We start from the raw sequence: 17,942 nt of genomic DNA, 5'->3' as shown, positions 1-17,942 counted from the left end.
TTGGATAGATAAGTACTTTGCTTAAAAATGAAAACAAGACAAAATGAATTCAACTAGGAAACAATGAGGACTGCAGATCCTGGAGATCAGAGTTGAGAGTGGTGCTGGAAAAGCACAGCAGGTCAGGCAGCAACCGAGGAACAGTAGAATTGATGTTTCGGGCATAAGCCCTTCATCTCTCCTGAAATAAAATGAAGGAATGTTTTTGTTCAAGGTATCCAGCAAGTAAATATAACTCTGAGTGGGACAAAGTATTAATAAAACTTTGAGGAAGAGAATTATTCTATGTTAGAATTTGGTAGTTCCAGCAGAGAGAAGTGGACATTGAGGAATTGTGCTCCATACCCTTTAATCCCTACTCTATGTTTTTAGTGAGCTTTGACTCACTCAGAGTGTTGAATCTCTTCACTCAGAAGCTGGTAAATAGTTGGAATTCTCTGCCTTGGATGGCTACGAAGGATCAGTCATTGAATATTTTCAAGACTGCGATGAACAGATTTCCACATAAAAGGGACATTGTGCAGGAAGATAGTGTTTAAGTAGCAGATCAGGTCTCATTGAATGTAGGAGCAATGACAAATTCCTTTTCCAATTTCTTAAGTTCTAATGGTGCCATCTGGAAGATGAAATAGGAATCATTTTCCTGGATTACCACTGGGATTCTCGATTTGGAAGAACTGGTGTTGGATGGAGGTGTACAAAGTTGCAAATCACACAACACCCAGGTTGGAGTCCAACAGGTTTATTTGGAAGCACTAGCTTTCAGAGCGCTGCTCCTTCATCAGGTGGAATTCTGTTCACCTCATGCTGATATTCTGGGCTTAGGCAAGGCTACTGGTAGAGAAGAGAATGGTCATTGTCTCTGAAAATGTTTATGAAGTACAGCCAAGTTTCAGCACTCCAACTCCATTTTATCAAAGGCAAAGGCTGTTTCAGAGCACTGAAATATTTGCCTCGATTCCGAACTTGACTTCTCAGAGTGAACTATTACCACTGCAGAGATTCATTGAAATAATTTGGGCTTTGTGTTTAACCCTCCCATGCCTCAGGTCAATCAAATACCATAAGCCAATCACTCCAAATTCCAACCCCCCATGTACACCACTGCTGCCTCAAAAAAACTTTGGAATTGGAAGTATGACCGAAAATTTCCACCAATCAGTAAATCTTGATATAATCTGGCAATGTATTCTTTGCTTTGAAACTAGTTTGGGATAAATATGAAATACATAACAAAAACATTAAAATGCTGACTCCCAAAAGCATTCTGTCCTGATCCCCATACCAGTTCAAACCAGTGTCTACAGAAAAACAACAAAAAAAGACCAAATACCTAATTGCATAAGCAATCATCCTAACACCCACAAACAGAGCTGCATCAATACATTATTTCAACAGGCTACATCACACAGCAGCATGCAAGAACTACAAACAGCAGAAGGAAAATACCTATACAATGTTTTCAAGAAAAACGGGCACCCAATAAACACAATCCGCTGATTCCTCAGAAACAAACTCAAACAAGCAGACACAATGCAACCAAAAATTATAGCCACATTACCTTACTTCAAGGACATATTAGAAATGACTTCCAGATTACTCAGACCCCTTGGCATCATGGTAGCCCACAAACCTACCAACACACTTAAACAGCGACTAATCAACCAAAGGATCCATTAGATACCACCAGCAAAAGTAACGTCATTTACAAAATACCATGCAAGAACTGTAAAAAACACTACATCAGACAAACAAACAGGAAACTTGCCACCAGGATACATGAACACCAACAAGCCACCAAAAGACACGACCCACCATCTCTAATTTCTGTACACACAGACAAAGAAGGATACCACTTTGACTGGGACAACACACACATCCTAGGACAAACGAAACAAAGACATGCATAAGAATTCCTTGAGGAGTGGCATTCTAACCAGATCTCCATCAATAAACACATCGATTTAGACCCCATCTACCTTCCCTGAGAAAAAAACAGAAATGACATCACTCACCTTAAGAAACCGAGACCCATAAATAGAGAGGCAGGATATACACCAGCGCTTCACCAGAGATTCTCACTGGTGATGTTACATAGTCATAGTGACGAAACATCTGAAAACAAACCTTCCAGCTCAGTGAACTAACTTACATACATACTCATTCACATTGTCCTTTTGGCCCTCTTCCAATCCTCTTCAATATAGCTGTAATGAACTTATTCCTCAAAAAGCAAACTTTGCAAACCATTACAAATCTCATAAGATCTACGATATTTGCTTTGCTAATGGTGTACTAACTGAGCTAAACTGATGTTAGGAGGGGAGGGATTATAGGTAGATGAAAAGGAATGCAAAAGCAGTGATTGGTAGCAGACTATAGCTGTGATGGAGAAGGCAATCACTGAAACCCATAGTTTCCCAGAGGATACGCTGGAAAATACACCCTGTGATTGTTGGTTGGTCCTCTCATGAGCACTCCACTCTGTCATTCATCATCTTACACTAAAAAGAGAGGAGAAAGTGAGAGAGAGAAGCAGCAATTAGACAGAAAAGAAAGAAGGAAATATAATGGAAGAGACGTTGGCTACCACGAATTGTGATATAGAAAAATAGGAGAGATGTGGAGAGCAGCACCATTTGAGCCATTTAAACATTTTTGTTAAGAAACAAAGTAAGAATGGGTTTTATATTAAATAGAGGGGACTAGGGACCACATTTGGTAAAACATAGTAAATCACAGCCTAGCCATCAGGCAAGGGAGAAATGTATTAATATAGAAAATTATAAATACACCATGATAGAAAGTTTTTACAACATATAAATCTAAAAGCAAATGAACAGGTAAAACTAGAGTTACAAAAATATAAACAGGACAAAGCTAAAGGCTTTGAATGCACATAATATCCGAAACAAAACATATGAATTGATAGCAGGATCAAAAACACATAAATATGACCTGCTAGCCATTATAGAAACATTGCTGCAGAATCGCATATAGAACCTGAATATTGAAGAGTACATGTCATTTAGAAAAGACAGGAAGCTTGGAAAAAGGTGGAGGGGTTATTCTCTTAATTAGTTACGGTAATAGCACAAAATAGAGGGATGACCGAAGTTCAGGAAACCAGGATGTAGAAGTTGTTTGTATCAAGATGAGAAATGATAAAGACTAATACTCACTTGTGGGAGTGCAACCATACAGTAGGATAGAGCATAACAATAGAGATAATGGGAGCTTGTCAGAAGGTACAAGGATATTTGTAGGGAATTTAAATCTTCATAAAATTTGCAAAAAACAGAGAGGCAAAGTGATCTAGATGTAGATCTATGGAACTTTTTGAGACTAATTTCTTAAAACAGCACATTCTGAACCCAAGAAAACATTTCCCCACCGCTTTCCACAGATACGGTCTAACAGCTAAGTCTTTTAAGATCCAAATAGCTGATAGTAATGGTGCTGCTGAGCCACTGTTGATGAAACACATTGAAGTACCCACTTAGAATACGTTTCGCAGCCTTGACACCCTCAAATGCTTCCTCTAAGTCATGTTCAACATGGAAGAGTGATGATTTATCAGCTGGGGTTGGTGAGGTACATGGTAATCAGCAAGGGGCTTCTTTGCTCTCCACTGCCTGATATTAAATTGCTGGTTTGCCTGAAACAAAATGATTAAGACATCTGCATCTGATTGTCCTTTTGGCAGAAACAGAACACAACACATACAACTGGAGCTAAGACCATTCAGACTGGTATTACCTCATGTGGCATTTCTGGAAAGTAGGATACGAATCTCATCACTTCTAGATTATTCCTTTTACAGTTTGTTGGTGTAGGATATACCTGCTCCAATTCTCCAAGTTGACACACAGAGCTCTTACTTCTATATTCAGTCAATGTTTCCCATTCAATGTTTCCCACCAAGTGTTAAGAACTCATAAAGGCACATCCTCTTCATAAGAACATTTTACATTATTATTCCTGCAATTTGGTTTGTGGACTTCTGAGGTGGATGACACCTGAACTGCTAAATTCCTGATCTCTGTACTCACCTTTTGATTTGGTCATATACGCAGACCATGTTCTGTTGTATCATTCTAGTGGCTTCTTTTACTTCTCAATTTTCCAATCATCTTACTTACACATGCTACCCATTTACTTCTTGAGTCATGGAGATGTACAACACACAACCAGATCCTTCAGTCCAACATGTTGATGCCAACCAGATATCCTAAATTCATCTGGTCCCATTTGCCAGCATTTGGGCCATATCCCTCTAAACAGTTCCTATTCGTATACCCATCCAGATATCTCCTAAATGTTGTAATTGTACAAGCTTCTATCACTTCCTCTGGCAGTGTATTCCATCCATATACCACCCTTTGCTTGAAAAGGTTACCCCTCCAGTCCCTTTTATATCTTTCCCCTCTCACCTTAAACCTATGCCCTCTAGGTTTGAAATCACCTACCCTGGCAAAAAGATCTTGGTTAGTCACCTTATCCATGCCCCCCATGATTTTATATATTTATATATTTACAGATTTCACTCACAAGCCCTAGAGAAGCATTGCAGTCAAATAGATTATTAATACTGCAATAAAAATGAAAGCCAGATGTTGATTAGATTACCTACAGCATGGAAACAGGCCCTTCAGCCCAACAAATCCACATCAATCCTCCGAACAGTAATGCACCCAGACTCATTTCCCCACATTTACCCCTGACTAATGCACCTAACACTATAGGCAAATTAGCTTGGCCAATTCATCTAACCTGCACATTTTTGGATTGTGGGAGGAAACCAAAGCACCTGGAGGGGACCCACACAGACACAGGGAGAATGTGCAAACTCCAGAAAGACAGTTGCCTGAGGCAGGAATCAAACCTGGTGCTGAAAGGAAGCAGTGCTAAACACAAAGCCACCATGCTTTTGTGCTCCTTAGATGATGGTTTTTCCTCAACAATAACTTTTTAGATTATGCTACACCATTTAGTTCTCAAAATCATTGCAAATGTAAATGGTGGACTTATGGGGGCTGACAGGTTCTCTCCAAAACTTTCATTTATTTCTCTCCAAAATGAACATTTTCTCATTTACAATGAAGCCATCAAAATGTGTCTAGATTGTTTTTGTTTTCAGAAGGTCACATTCAACCCAAATGAATTTAATTTAGTTCATTGATTCAAATTCTTTATAAATGTCTTATCAAATTCTTGAAGTTATCAAAGATATCAAAAATTTTGTAACAAGGTGTGAAGACTCCATTCCAGTTGAAACAGAATGTGCTAGTAATCATTACTATCAACCATTACAGAAAAAAAAAATTCCTAAACATGGAAACTTTTGTATATGGATTAAAAACCCACTCATTTTTCAGAGTATCCCAGAATTATATTTCTAACAAGTAGCCATGATACCCTCACTCATTCCTTAATCGTTTATATTATTTAGAACCATTCACATAAATTTCATTGCTTTCTTGTCTTCAATGTTCTGAAATTCAATAAGGTTAATCCAATTAGCCCAAACAAAAGGAACCTGTAAGCTTCCACACAGTGCAATAAATCTACAACTAGCCATGGCATTAAAATGACACAGGCCAACTCAATCACAAGCATATGTCAATAATGGAAGCTTACTCACAGTTACACCCAATTTCCAGAACTATAATTCAATTTAAAAACATTAATGGTTCAAAGAAAAGTTTTTCCAACTACTAACACTACATCCACAAGGGGGAAGAAGACCAGGTCTTCAAATTTTCATTGACAGATCTCATATTTTCTCTAATTGGTGTGTATCAGACCTTATTACATCCCCATCTCAGAAAGATCCTCTTAAAAATCTCAGTCATGTCAGATGAGACAATTGCTTTGAACGTACATAATATTATGAGTTATTCTCAGAACAATTTTACTACAATATTGTTTCGAAGTGTTTCACACATATTAAACACCATTAGCTTTAAAACGTACAGGACCAGATCAGAAAGGGTTAATGAATATTGACTGGTGAACGAACAGGCAGACACACAGAACCAGACTGGGGCCTCAGCTTTTAACATTTATACATGACGATGCTGCTCTTTTAACAGGGTTATTCTGTCCTTGTTTATTTTCAGAGGGGTTGTAAAGGCAAAGGTTCCAATAAATCTGGAAAATCTGCTTAAAAAAGCCTTTAAGTGTTGTTTTAAAATACTTGTACAATGAAAGGGGAGTGGCCAGTTCTCCCAGTTCAGGGTTTGGTTTGGTTTGGTTTTAGTAAACTGTTTTATTTGCAGCTGCTGGTCAAGTTTTAGCTGAGAACCCAGAGCAGCTGCTGGACCCAAAGAAGCAGTTCCTTGCTGATCGTCTCTCTCTCTCTCTCTCTCTCTTTCTCTCTCTCTTTCTCTGTCTCTGATATCTCTCCTGTAAGAACTTGTGTTTCATTTTACCTTTTTTGACAAGGGGGTGTTTATGGGATGTTGCAAGTATTTAGAACTGTATCATTAAGTTGCAATAGAGATGATGGGGTTTTCAGAGAGGTTAAGTTATTCTAAATTCTGTTCTCTTCTGTTCATGTTTCATTCAGTAGTCCGTAAATAAATCTTCTTTTGCTTAAAACTGAGTGATTGGGCCAGCTGCATCACTTCGGGAATATCCACTTTACACTTGCCTAAAACAACTAGAAAAGTTAGGGTCTGGGCTACCTTCTTGAAATGTTTTGAGGGGGTCTGGCCTGGTCCATAGTATGTATTAATGACTTTGATGAAACAACTAAAGGTATGAATTGCTAACGGTGCTTTGACACAAAATAATGAAGAGGTACTAAGGAATATAAATAGGTCAAGTGAGAGGGCAAGTATTTGATAAATGGAATATAACATTGGAAAATGTAAAATTGTCTATTTTGACAAGAATTATAAAGCATATTATCTAGTTGGTAAAAGATTGCAGGGCTCTGAGGTGCAGATGGATATGGGTGACACGAAATTGGTGTATAACTGCAGCTGGTAGTTAGTAAAGCAAATAGAATGTTAACACTTACGAAGAAAATTGAATAGTAAAGTAGAGAGGTTATGCTTCAGTATGAATGAGTAGGTTATCTTTTGAGGAAAGATTGGACAGACTAGGCTTGTATCCCCTAGAGTTCAGAAGAATAAGAGACAACTTGATTGAAGCATGTAAAATTTTGAAGGATTATTGACGGGGTGCATATAAAAACGATGTCTCCTCTTGTGGAAGAATCTAGAACTAGGAGTTACTGTTTAAAAATAAGATGTCACTCATTTGAGATAGAGCTTAAGAAAATTATTTTCTCACAGAGGGTGGACTGCTATGTTCCCTGTACATATGTTTTTCTGTTGTTTAGACCTCTGAGCTCCATGCCATCAGCAACTTCCGAAACAGCATCTGGTTCAGCATGTACAAAACCTCGCAGCAGCCACGTTGCTGTGCAGCTTAGAAGGAACATTGGTCAAATGTTTTCGGAACTCTATTCCTCAAAAGGTGCTGTAAGCAAGGTTTATCAGTATTTTTGAAAAGTAGAGACTGATAGATCCTTGATAATCAAAGGGTAAAAGGTTATTGGGGAAATTCTGGAATGTGAAGTAATTAGATTGGCCATGATCTTAATGAGTGGCGAAGCCAGTTTGAGGGATAAGTGGTCTGTTCTGCTCCTTTTTGTAAGTTCACATGTTCTTTCTGCTATACTTAGAAATTTTATATTTAATGGCTGTGTGCAGTTACAGAGGAACTGGGGAGTTACTTAACACTGTCACTGTTAAATACAAGCCCCCAAAACATATTTATTTTCTTTGTATTAGGAGTCATGAATTTAAGTTGAGGAGCATTGGTTACGTACTTACACAATGTAGCTGTATTTTCTCGACATTATCTACAATGCAGTATTCTATCCACGAAGGTGTTTTCCCCACAAGGACACGTGAGTGTGATTGGTGGAAATTGTGCAATTTGTCCATCCTTGTACTTTTTGATAGTGCCAACCTTTAATCTTCAGACATGCACTGTTAAGAATGTGTTTTTTTTAACAGATCACTGAACATGTTTTCCTTTGGTGTATTCCAGCTGTTATCGCTCTCTTCTGCAGACAGTATGATATCATTAAAGACAATGACTCAAGCAATAACAAGGAGAAGGCCAAGCCCTCATCAGAGCACAGCACGCCAGAGCATCCAACTGGTGGATTACTGCGCAGTAAGGTAAGTTCTACAAACAAACAGCGAAAATATGTTCCAAGGAATACCATCTATTTTTATTGATATATTCGATTCCATTTTAACGAGCACATATGAACTCACATATGGGACTTTTAAAACCCAGCGAAACAAATTAAAAACATTAAAGGATGATATCATCCAGACTCTGTGTGCTGCTACCAAAATGCAGGGCACACTCTCATCACCCAATTGCACTGCCAGTGATGTCACTGCCAGGAGGGTGCTACAGTGAGGTGTCTGCATCAAAGAATAGGAGAAACAAAATTAGTGTTTGCGAATATTTGAAATAAATTCAAATCCTGGACTCATGATTTGTTCACTGTTCTACTTTTAATACTTGTCCATCCTTCATTGCTGTGTTGGCATGCTGTGTTGACAGTATCCAGGAACAAGTGAGCGAGGCAGTAAATGGGAGTGAGGCTGTGAGGAAGTGGGAAAGGGGTAAGCAGAGTGACGTGAGGCAGTGAATGTGGAGGTGTTATGAGAGTCAAGTGCCAACCAATGGGGTTAGTGGGAAAACAGAGGTGGGAGCAGGGAGCTGAGGAGGTGGTAGTACAGAACGGGAATGGGAAAGCAGGGGATTGAGGATGGCAAGTGAAGTGGGAGAACGGAAAGTGGATGAGCAGGGTTCCGTAGATGTCAAGTAAGCAGGAGAGTCAATCGATGAGTGAGTAAGCAGAACACTGAGGACACAGCATCAAGAGGAAGAATAGAGCGGCAATTAGAACTGCAAAGTGAAAGTAGTGAGTGTTTCCTGGCCATCGATGGCACTGTGTATGTTCACTTAAGTGTAGTTTTTGTTAAGCTAATTCATGTGATGTGGTTATTCATTGGCTGGGCCAGCATTTATTTCTCATCCCTTGTTGCCCGTGACATGGTGAGCTACCTTCCTCAACTGTTGTGATCAAGACCAAGAATGTTGTTAGGGATGGAGTTCCTGGAATCTGATGCAGTAACACAAAATAGCAACAACTTCCAATTCTAAGCACTCATTCATGCCACCAGCAGTGCCAATTTCCTCCACTGGTGTCGGACCAGAAGGTCAACCTTATCATCAAAGAGATTCTGCACAATATTAGGAAGTCCAGCCTCTTTATATAACTTTCTAGGAAACATAAAAATTATGGTCATAATCAAATTGGAATGCATTATAATGGCAGTTCCCATTTTCAGTTCCCTTTCCAGATGTAAAAGTGATCTAGTTGATCAGACATCTCTCAGAGAAATTGTCAGGCCTTCTTTTCCATAGAACTAGAGATTGTAGAGTTACCTTCTTGAACATGAAATAACCAAATAAAGGACACTGCCACACATGCTTTGAAGTTACAACACAGAAATAGATCACAAGACTTGCTACCATGATTTACACAAGATTCCATCCAATCTTCCTCCCATTCTCTATAAATGACGTTTATGTTCTAACCGTTTCTCCCTCCATGTGGTTGTTCATTCTACATTCTCACCACGCACTGGATAAAGACATCGCTCCTGAATTCATTATTGGATTTGTTAGTGACTATTTTGACTTTAACATCCCGGTTCAGGCCTCTACAACATTTAGAAACTAATTATGAATTTGGAAAAGGCCTAGAAGAAGACACAGGGATCACACTATATGATTGACCTGTGCAAAGATTTGAAGCCAGCACTAAGGTTACTGAGTGGTTTGCATAATTAAGCATGGGCATAAAACCCACAAGTTCAAGGACCACTTAAAAGCAGCCTATAAAGGGGGAGGTACATTTTGGTTACGTATTAAAAGTTATGCCAATCGTGACTTCAAATTGAGAAAGAAACAAGACTCACAGTATAACAGGTGTGTACGCCAAGGTTCTCTGACACATCAAAAGAAGTCTTGTTGAAGGAAGTGGAGAGGACAAGGACAGTCCTTGAGCTTCAAGTGACCAGGAGACTCCACAGAAAAACATTGAAAAGCAATGGGAGATACAGCTGGCATGTGCAATGATGACACCACATCTACAAGAGTATGCAAGATAATCAGTGATGCCATGCAATTGGCCAAGGTTAATGAATGTATGTTCAAATGCCATGTCTTTACAACTAAAATATTAATCCCATAGGTTGTTCAATTCATCACATCTAGTCCACCCATATTCTAACAAACTCTCTAAATCATGACTAAGACTACACATCCATAGTTTCATCTCACTTTTATACACAGCCCACAACCCTTAAAAACTATAGTCATGTCTGTCTTGATTTCTTTCCCTCCCTTCAGTGTAATCTTAACTGGATGCATTATTTTTTTCTCAGATATCCAAAAACAGCTATTTGGTGGGTTAGTGGTCCAGGAGTAAAATGAAGAAGAATAACTGATTATGAAGAAACTCCATCCCTTGCTCTCAAACTCCCAAGAACCAGTTCATAAATTGTCTCTAAACATTCATTAGAGGATAACTAGAGGCAGAATTGACATGTGGTGAGACACATGGCTCAAATAGATTGCAGTTAGGATAGAGGAAAATTCTAGCAAAGGTGACAGCTAGCAGGAGGACAAAGTCACATATGGGTTCTGTTACAGAGGACTCAGATTCAAATTTCAATGACCAAATGTAAAAGAAAGAATACACATAAAATGTTTTTATTTTGGCAAACAAGTCAGACAGCCTTCAATCACTGTGAAGGAACATGGGATTTGCACATGGACTTTGCACAGAGCTTAGAATTCATTATTTCCAGTGTGAAAGTAGCAGACAACCTGTTACCAAATTCATGGACTTTAGCCACCCAAAGCTGCATCATGGTAAAGCCTCAGCTGCTATTGTAGCATGTGCTGAAACTGCCTCCGTGTCTGGGGGTGCAGTGAAAATTTGGACCTAAAAATGTGGATGTTCAGCAGGCTGACATAAATGGTCAGATTGCTGCCATCTTGTATATATAGATGGCACTATACAATGGGACCTTGCTATGTTTCATAGTAGTCCACATAGAGTCACCTTTGTGGCACTCCACCTCCAATCTGAAAGCAACTCTCTACCACCACGCTCTGTCTTCTACCTTCAAGCGGGTTCTGTATGCAAATGGATAGTCCTCCCTGTATTCCTTGGGGAACCTTGTCGAACACCTTATCAAAGTCCATGTAGATCACGTCTACCACTCTGCCCTCATGAATCCTCTTTGTAACTTCTTCAAAAAACTCAATCAAGTTCGTGAGACATGATTTCCCACGCACAAAGCCATGCTGATTATCCCTTTTTTCACGTTACTCTGAAATGAGAACTGGTCTTCGGTGAGTTCTTCTCATTTAAGGTTTTAGTTTCTGCCTCGGGGAATCCTCTGTCTATTAGACACTTACTGGGATTGATGTGTTTGTGTCAAATCTCAAGACCCCAGTTACTTTAGCCCCAAGCTTCAAACCTGTTTTAAAAACAATAGGGCCACAGTCTGAAAGGACTCAGTTAACTAGAGACCCTGTAAACGCTGGTATAGATCACAGGCATCAACAACTGCTGCCAGGACTATAGATATTGATAAAAATTATGTGCTGTCATTTGGACATTGAAGGAGCAGAAGACTTTCTGGTCTTTTCACATCTCTGAATTTAAATGCAGTGCCATTAAGTAACACATATGCAGACAGTGACACTGCAGCATAGGCAGCCTCCTACCCTGGTAAAGCTGTATACTTGTTGCACCTGCTTAAAGGACAGTGGATGACAGACTGTAAGCTGTTATCTCCTTCAATCTGGAAGACGCGAGACATACATGGGTTCAAGGACATGTTAAATCATAGACAATATCATCCTTAACCTCTGCTGAGATGCAGGTCCAAAAGGCAACAATTTCACTTAGCACATCCTTATTAAAATGTTCACTGCTGAGTTTGAAAATGTTATAATGAGCCATGAAGAAAATGAAGGGACTAGTCTCCTGCTAAGAGCTCTTTGTCCCATCAGGCTTCAAGTCAAAAGGAATAGTTTAACTTGATTTCTGAAGATCTTCGATGAAACACAACATGGGAGACGGCTTTACAAGACAATGTTAGGTGTCAAGATATATGATTTACTGATGACCTAAGGGGACAAGCATAGGATATTAGGAGAACTAAATTGTGAAGAATAGTGGTAAGGAAACAATTCCTGTGGGAACTCAAGCTGGGACCTTTTCTGTTACCAGGGCTCAATTTTACAATCACAATTTAGACTGGTCATTCTCTGTCATATAAAAGATCCTGTTATGGACTAGGCCAGACCACTCAAAACATTCTTAAGCAGGCAGCCCCAGACATAACTTTACAATTTGTTTCGGTAAGTGTACAGTGAAAATTACCCAGAGTAAGTTAGCTAGGTTGAGAACTAGAGTTTAAAACAGACAAAAAATTATTCACAAAATTATACAATGAAATACAAAGCACAGAATAAAGAGCCCCTACAGAACTCAGTCTATCCAAGCTAGACTTAATTAAGCTGTTCTGAATGTACGCAACAGTCCCAATAGGCAAAATCCCTTTAAAAAGCAGTATAAATGGAACATATAGAGTCATAGAGATGTACAGCATGGAAACAGACCCTTCGGTCCAACCCGTCCATGCCGATCAAACATCCCAACCCAATCTAGTCCCATCTGCCAGCACCCGGCCCATATCCCTCCAAACCCTTCCTATTCATATACACATCCAAATGCCTCTTAAATGTTGCAATTTTGCCAGCCTCCACCACTTCCTTTGGCAGCTCGTTCCATACACGTACCACCCTCTGTGAGAAAAAGTTGCTCCTTAGGTCTCTTTTATATCTTTCCCCTCTCACCCTAAACCTGCCCTCTAGTTCTGGACTCCCTGACCCCAGGGAAAAGACTTTGTCTATTTACCCTATCCATGCCCCTCAAAATTTTGTAAACCTCTATAAGGTCACCCCTCATCCTCCAATGCTCCAGGGAAAACAGCCCCAGCCTGTTCAGCCTCTCCCTATAGCTCAAATCCTCCAACCCTGGCAACATTCTTGTAAATCTTTTCTGAACCCTTTCAAGTTTCACAACATCTTTCCGATAGGAAGGAGACCAGAAAAACGCCTTCTTCACTATCCTATCTACCTGTGACTCCACTTTCAAGGAGCTATGAACCTGCACTCCAAGGTCTCTTTGTTCAGCAACACTCGCTAGGACCTTATCATTAAGTGTATAAATCCTACTAAGATTTGCATTCCCAAAATGCAGCACTTCACATTTATCTGAATTAAACTCCATCTGCCACTTCTTAGCCCATTCAAATTGAAGTTGAAGGGTGGAAAGAGAGAGACAGAGTTTCCACACAGCTAACTGTTGAACACCTCACCAGTTCAGGACTGAACTAAACTGCTCAGCTCAGCTAGAGAGCTGACCACTCCCCTTTCTTTATACAGGTCTCTTCTAAAACATGACCATTTTGGCCTGAAGTCTTATTTGATTAAATATTTGTTCAAAATCATTTTCCTCTCTGTACCTAACCAGTCTGATTGGAGCTCGGCCTGGTTTATTACCCCTCTGAGTATCCTTGAGCCAAGGAACAGCTTTCAGAAAAAAAAGGGACTAGCTTTGTGACAATACCATTTATTGACTCTCACTGGGTCATTATACCAATCTCTGAAGTAACCAAGAGGGAGCAGGCACTGCAATTGACCGTCCATTCCATTTTGGAATGATTAATTATCAAGCTACTCAATTATGTGTGCTTTTTTAAAATTGCTCTATCCATTTCTCATCACTGGATTGGAAAATGTTTGGGAGTGCTTTATTTTAGGGATGAGGAGGTGGCACAATAGTAGAAGAAAAGACCATGATTGTGTGGCATATAAGGTATCATTGCTTGTTTTCTAGCTTCATTTATTCATTGCTTTGAGCTTGCCAAAAGAAATCAAGGTTGACGGGGCGGAGACTTTAATTTGTTGGCTATTCATACAACTCCTCTGTTGTGTGCCCACCCGTCTCAGTGCCAGATTGGACATGGCTCTTTATGCTGGGTTCGAGCAGAATGGCAATGGCACAGAATCTCCTGCCCCCACAGCCCCTCAGTCATCGCCACAGACATCACGTCGGCCTTCTTGAGAAAAAACCCGAGGAAAGCGACTAGCCCAGCCAGAATTCCCAGCCATGCATTCAGATCCTGTGAGACCAATCAGCAGAAGTATTTGCTGACATCTTTAATCTCTTTTTGCTACAATCTGATGTCCCCATCTGCTTCAAAAAGACCACTATTGCCCCAGTACCAAAGAAAACACTTGCAGTGTGTCCCAATGACTACCGCCAGATGGCTCTGATCTCCATAATTATGAAGTGCTTCGAGAGGTTAATCATGGCACACATCCATTCTAGCCTCACAGCCTACCTTGATCCTTTGAAACAGGCCCACAGCGGACACCATTTCCCTAGCCCTATACTCATTCCTGGAACATCTGGAAACTGAGGATACCTATGTCAGGCTTCTATTTATCAACTATAGCTCCACCTTCAACACTATAATCCAAACCAGACTAATCTCAAAACTCTGAGATCTAGGTCTCAACCCCATCTCCGCAACTGGATCATCAACTTCCTGGCCTACAGACGGCAAATCAGTGAATTTAGACAACTGTACCTCTTTTTGCAATAATGCTCAACACCAGGATGCATCCTTAGCCTCCAAATGTACTCCCAGTATACTCACAACAGCCAAATTTCACATGGATGCCATCTATAAGTTTGCTGACCACACCAACATTGGAGGTCAGATATCAAATAACGATGAGTCAGTATACAGGAAAGAGGTAGAGTGTTTGGTGTTGTGATGCAATGATAACAAACTCTCAATGTTGGCAAAACAAAAGAACTGATCATTGATTTCAGGAAAAAATGGGGCCATCACATACACTATCTACATCAATGGAACTGAGGTGGAAAGCGTCAAGAGTGTTAAGTTCCTCAGAGTTACAATAATCAACAATCTGCCCTGGACTTCTCATAGAGCTGCGATGGTCAAGAAGGCACAGTACTGTTTCTTCTTCCTCAAGAAGCTTAGGAAATTTGACATGTACACAGGGACCCTCACCAACCTTTATAGATGCACCACTGAAAGCATTCTGTCTGGGTATGTAACAGCTTGGCATGGCAACTGTTCTGCCCAGGACCATAAGAAATTGCAAAAGGTTGGAACTTAGCCCAGCCCATCAGAAAAGCCAACCTCCCATTCATATACCCCATCTATACCTACACAGAAAAGCTGCCAACATCAGCAAAGACCCCTCCCACCCTGGTAACACTGTCTTCCAACATTTTCCATTAGGCAGAAGATATCAGAAGTTTGAACAGATGTGCCAACAGGTTCAAGAACAGCTTCTTCACTGCCATTATTAAACTGCTGAATAAACTTCTCTAATTTCAAATCTAATGTTGATATTGCTTTTGTGCACCTCCTGTGCAGCCATAACATTGTATGCTTCACTTTGTGTAAGCACCCTATGATGTGTATGTCCTTGTATCTTAAGATCTGCCTGTACTGCTCGCAAGACAAACACTGTCACTGTACTCAGGTACATGTAACAACAATAAATCAAATCAAATCAATCAAAGACCCTGTTTAGGCTGGCAGCTGCCAATTGGCCATTTTACACTTAATTTAGGATGTTGGGATGCAGGAGAGAGTGGAGCATTTGGCTTCCATTCTATTTCATTCACCCTGTCAAAGTTCAGTCCCATATCACAGGTTTCCATTGCTTAGTAATGGCTTTTATTCTGGTGTTTTCTCCCCCAAATTCTCTACTAAATATCTAAGACTTAAGAATGTGCTTTGCTCCCAAATATTTCCATCAAAGTTAACAAAGAATTGTCTACAAGAGCTTGTAACATATGTTTGATTCTAATTTTTTTCCTTGTTTTTAGTTCCAAAATAACACACCATCAATTAACATCATTGAAGTTTGACTACTGCGGTACGGCTCTTCAGATGGGACAAGAACGAACAGACGAAAGGAACATTGTCTAAACCTGATGAATCCATACTTTACACGAGTTCCATTAACACCAGTTCTTTCTGCTTAAAAGCATGTCATAGCCAAGGTTTCCTTTCCTCAAAGGACCTGCATGGATATTAAGGCCGTGCATGAGGAATTCCTTCTTCAGCATAAAGGGCTTACAAAGGTGACCCGTGCAAATGATATCCAGAGACATGCAGTATTGGCTAAGATCTATATGAAGACTGCAAACATCAGAGCACCCTACTCCATAAAGATCCCACTCTCATTAATTGGTTTACCAATCTAAGACTTTTTGTCAAGAGTGCGGTAGACCGACATGATGGTCAGCTCAGGAACTCAACACCTGGAAAGAGCTCAATTATGAAATAGCATGGTTCCAGATATGCACTCAGTGAATTTCCATGCACCTAATAGATTGAACAGGTGAGGAAGCACCAGCAAGCTGACCAAGAAGATTTTGTAAATGTGTCAGTGATACTCAAATGGATCTGTCCAACTTGGAAGAAACTCTTGAGTTGAGATTCTAAATATCAGATTATATAGAACATTTCTTGTTTTGGCAACAGCACACACTGGTTTATTTTTCCTTTGTTTTGGAATTCAACACACATTATAGATGGATAATTAGTTTGATTCTCATTAGTTCCATTGAAGTCAAAAACACTTTTAATTACATTCATGTTTGAACTGTTATATTGATTCATAATATTTCTGACAGGAAGATTAACTCCAAAAGGTGAAGAGATCTCCTTTAATTAATAGAGTTAATACTCCTATTTATACCTAGCAATTGAGGTTAAAGTATTCATTTTAAAACAGCACCTTGCATAATCATACAGTTGTACTTTGAAATAGTAGAGTTGAATAAGGATCTTCTCAATTTTGGGGGATCTTTTGATGCTGTATGGTTCAAGAGGGAAGGCCACTGAGCTGCTTAAATGCCACTCTGTAGAAGCGGAAATTCCTCATGTTAAAGGCAGAGTCAAAGGTAGAAACATCCTCTGCAAGAGATGAAGTGCCTGACATTGAGAATCATTTTGTCTGCCATGCTTCTAGCAATGCAAAATATGTGACTGGAATAGCATATAAAGCTGGCATTACAGTTCTAAATTTCAACTATCATAAATTATTTATAATTTTCTCATCTGGTTCTATTTTTTTTCACATTTTCCTGATATATCTGCTATTTTGTGACAAAGAGCAGTCTCAGGAAACTGTTACATTTTGTTTTGTAACTTGATTCACCAGGGAAATTGCCCTCTGCTTTTTCATCCCAGGCCCACCTGTGTGATAGGGACTGAATCTGGGCGATGCATATACCTGACAGTCGGGGTAGTATAAGTGGCTGGGCGGCTAGATTGTGATACAGAGTGGAGGTTCAATTCCCACACCAGCTGATGGTACCATGAAGGACTCTTTCTCAACCTCTCCCTTTGCCTGAGGTGTGGTGATTCTCAGGTTAATCCCTACCAATCATCTGTCTCTAATGAGAGAGAAGGCCGACTTTATCTTTACCTGGCAACATTGGTTACATCAGAATGACATGGAGATCAATTTTCTATGAGATCCTAGTGCAGGCATTGAGTCATCTGTGACATTTATCAACATTAAGCCAAGACTAGATGGAAATAATAAGTACCATAATGGAACAAGGCTAGTACATGAGATATTTAATAACTCCTGGCTTATAGTCCATGCCATGAGATGCTCTGTAAATTCATTGTTTATGTTTTTCTTTTATCTTCAGCAGTCCCAACAGACAATATTGCTTTGGAGCAAGT

General features: G+C 39.7%; 1 protein-coding gene across 1 annotated transcript in view; it reads left to right on the top strand.

Moving 5' to 3' along the window:
* The window catches only part of fndc4a (fibronectin type III domain containing 4a), a gene marked incomplete at its 5' end in the record, with an annotated part of 119,794 nt that extends 103,326 nt beyond the window's left edge, over positions 1 to 16,468 (top strand). Inside the window, 2 exons of the mRNA XM_060821264.1 lie at positions 8,068 to 8,201; positions 16,067 to 16,468. Of these exons, the coding sequence (XP_060677247.1) occupies positions 8,068 to 8,201; positions 16,067 to 16,108 (176 nt within the window). The remainder of the gene's footprint in view (positions 1 to 8,067; positions 8,202 to 16,066) is intronic.
* Positions 16,469 to 17,942: the final 1,474 nt, after the last annotated feature.

Source organism: Hemiscyllium ocellatum, chromosome 3, assembly GCF_020745735.1.
Source record: "Hemiscyllium ocellatum isolate sHemOce1 chromosome 3, sHemOce1.pat.X.cur, whole genome shotgun sequence".
In the NCBI taxonomy this organism is placed as follows: domain Eukaryota; kingdom Metazoa; phylum Chordata; class Chondrichthyes; order Orectolobiformes; family Hemiscylliidae; genus Hemiscyllium; species Hemiscyllium ocellatum.
The sequence above is the reverse complement of the archived record's forward strand: the minus strand, read 5'-3'. Positions and strand labels throughout refer to the sequence as shown.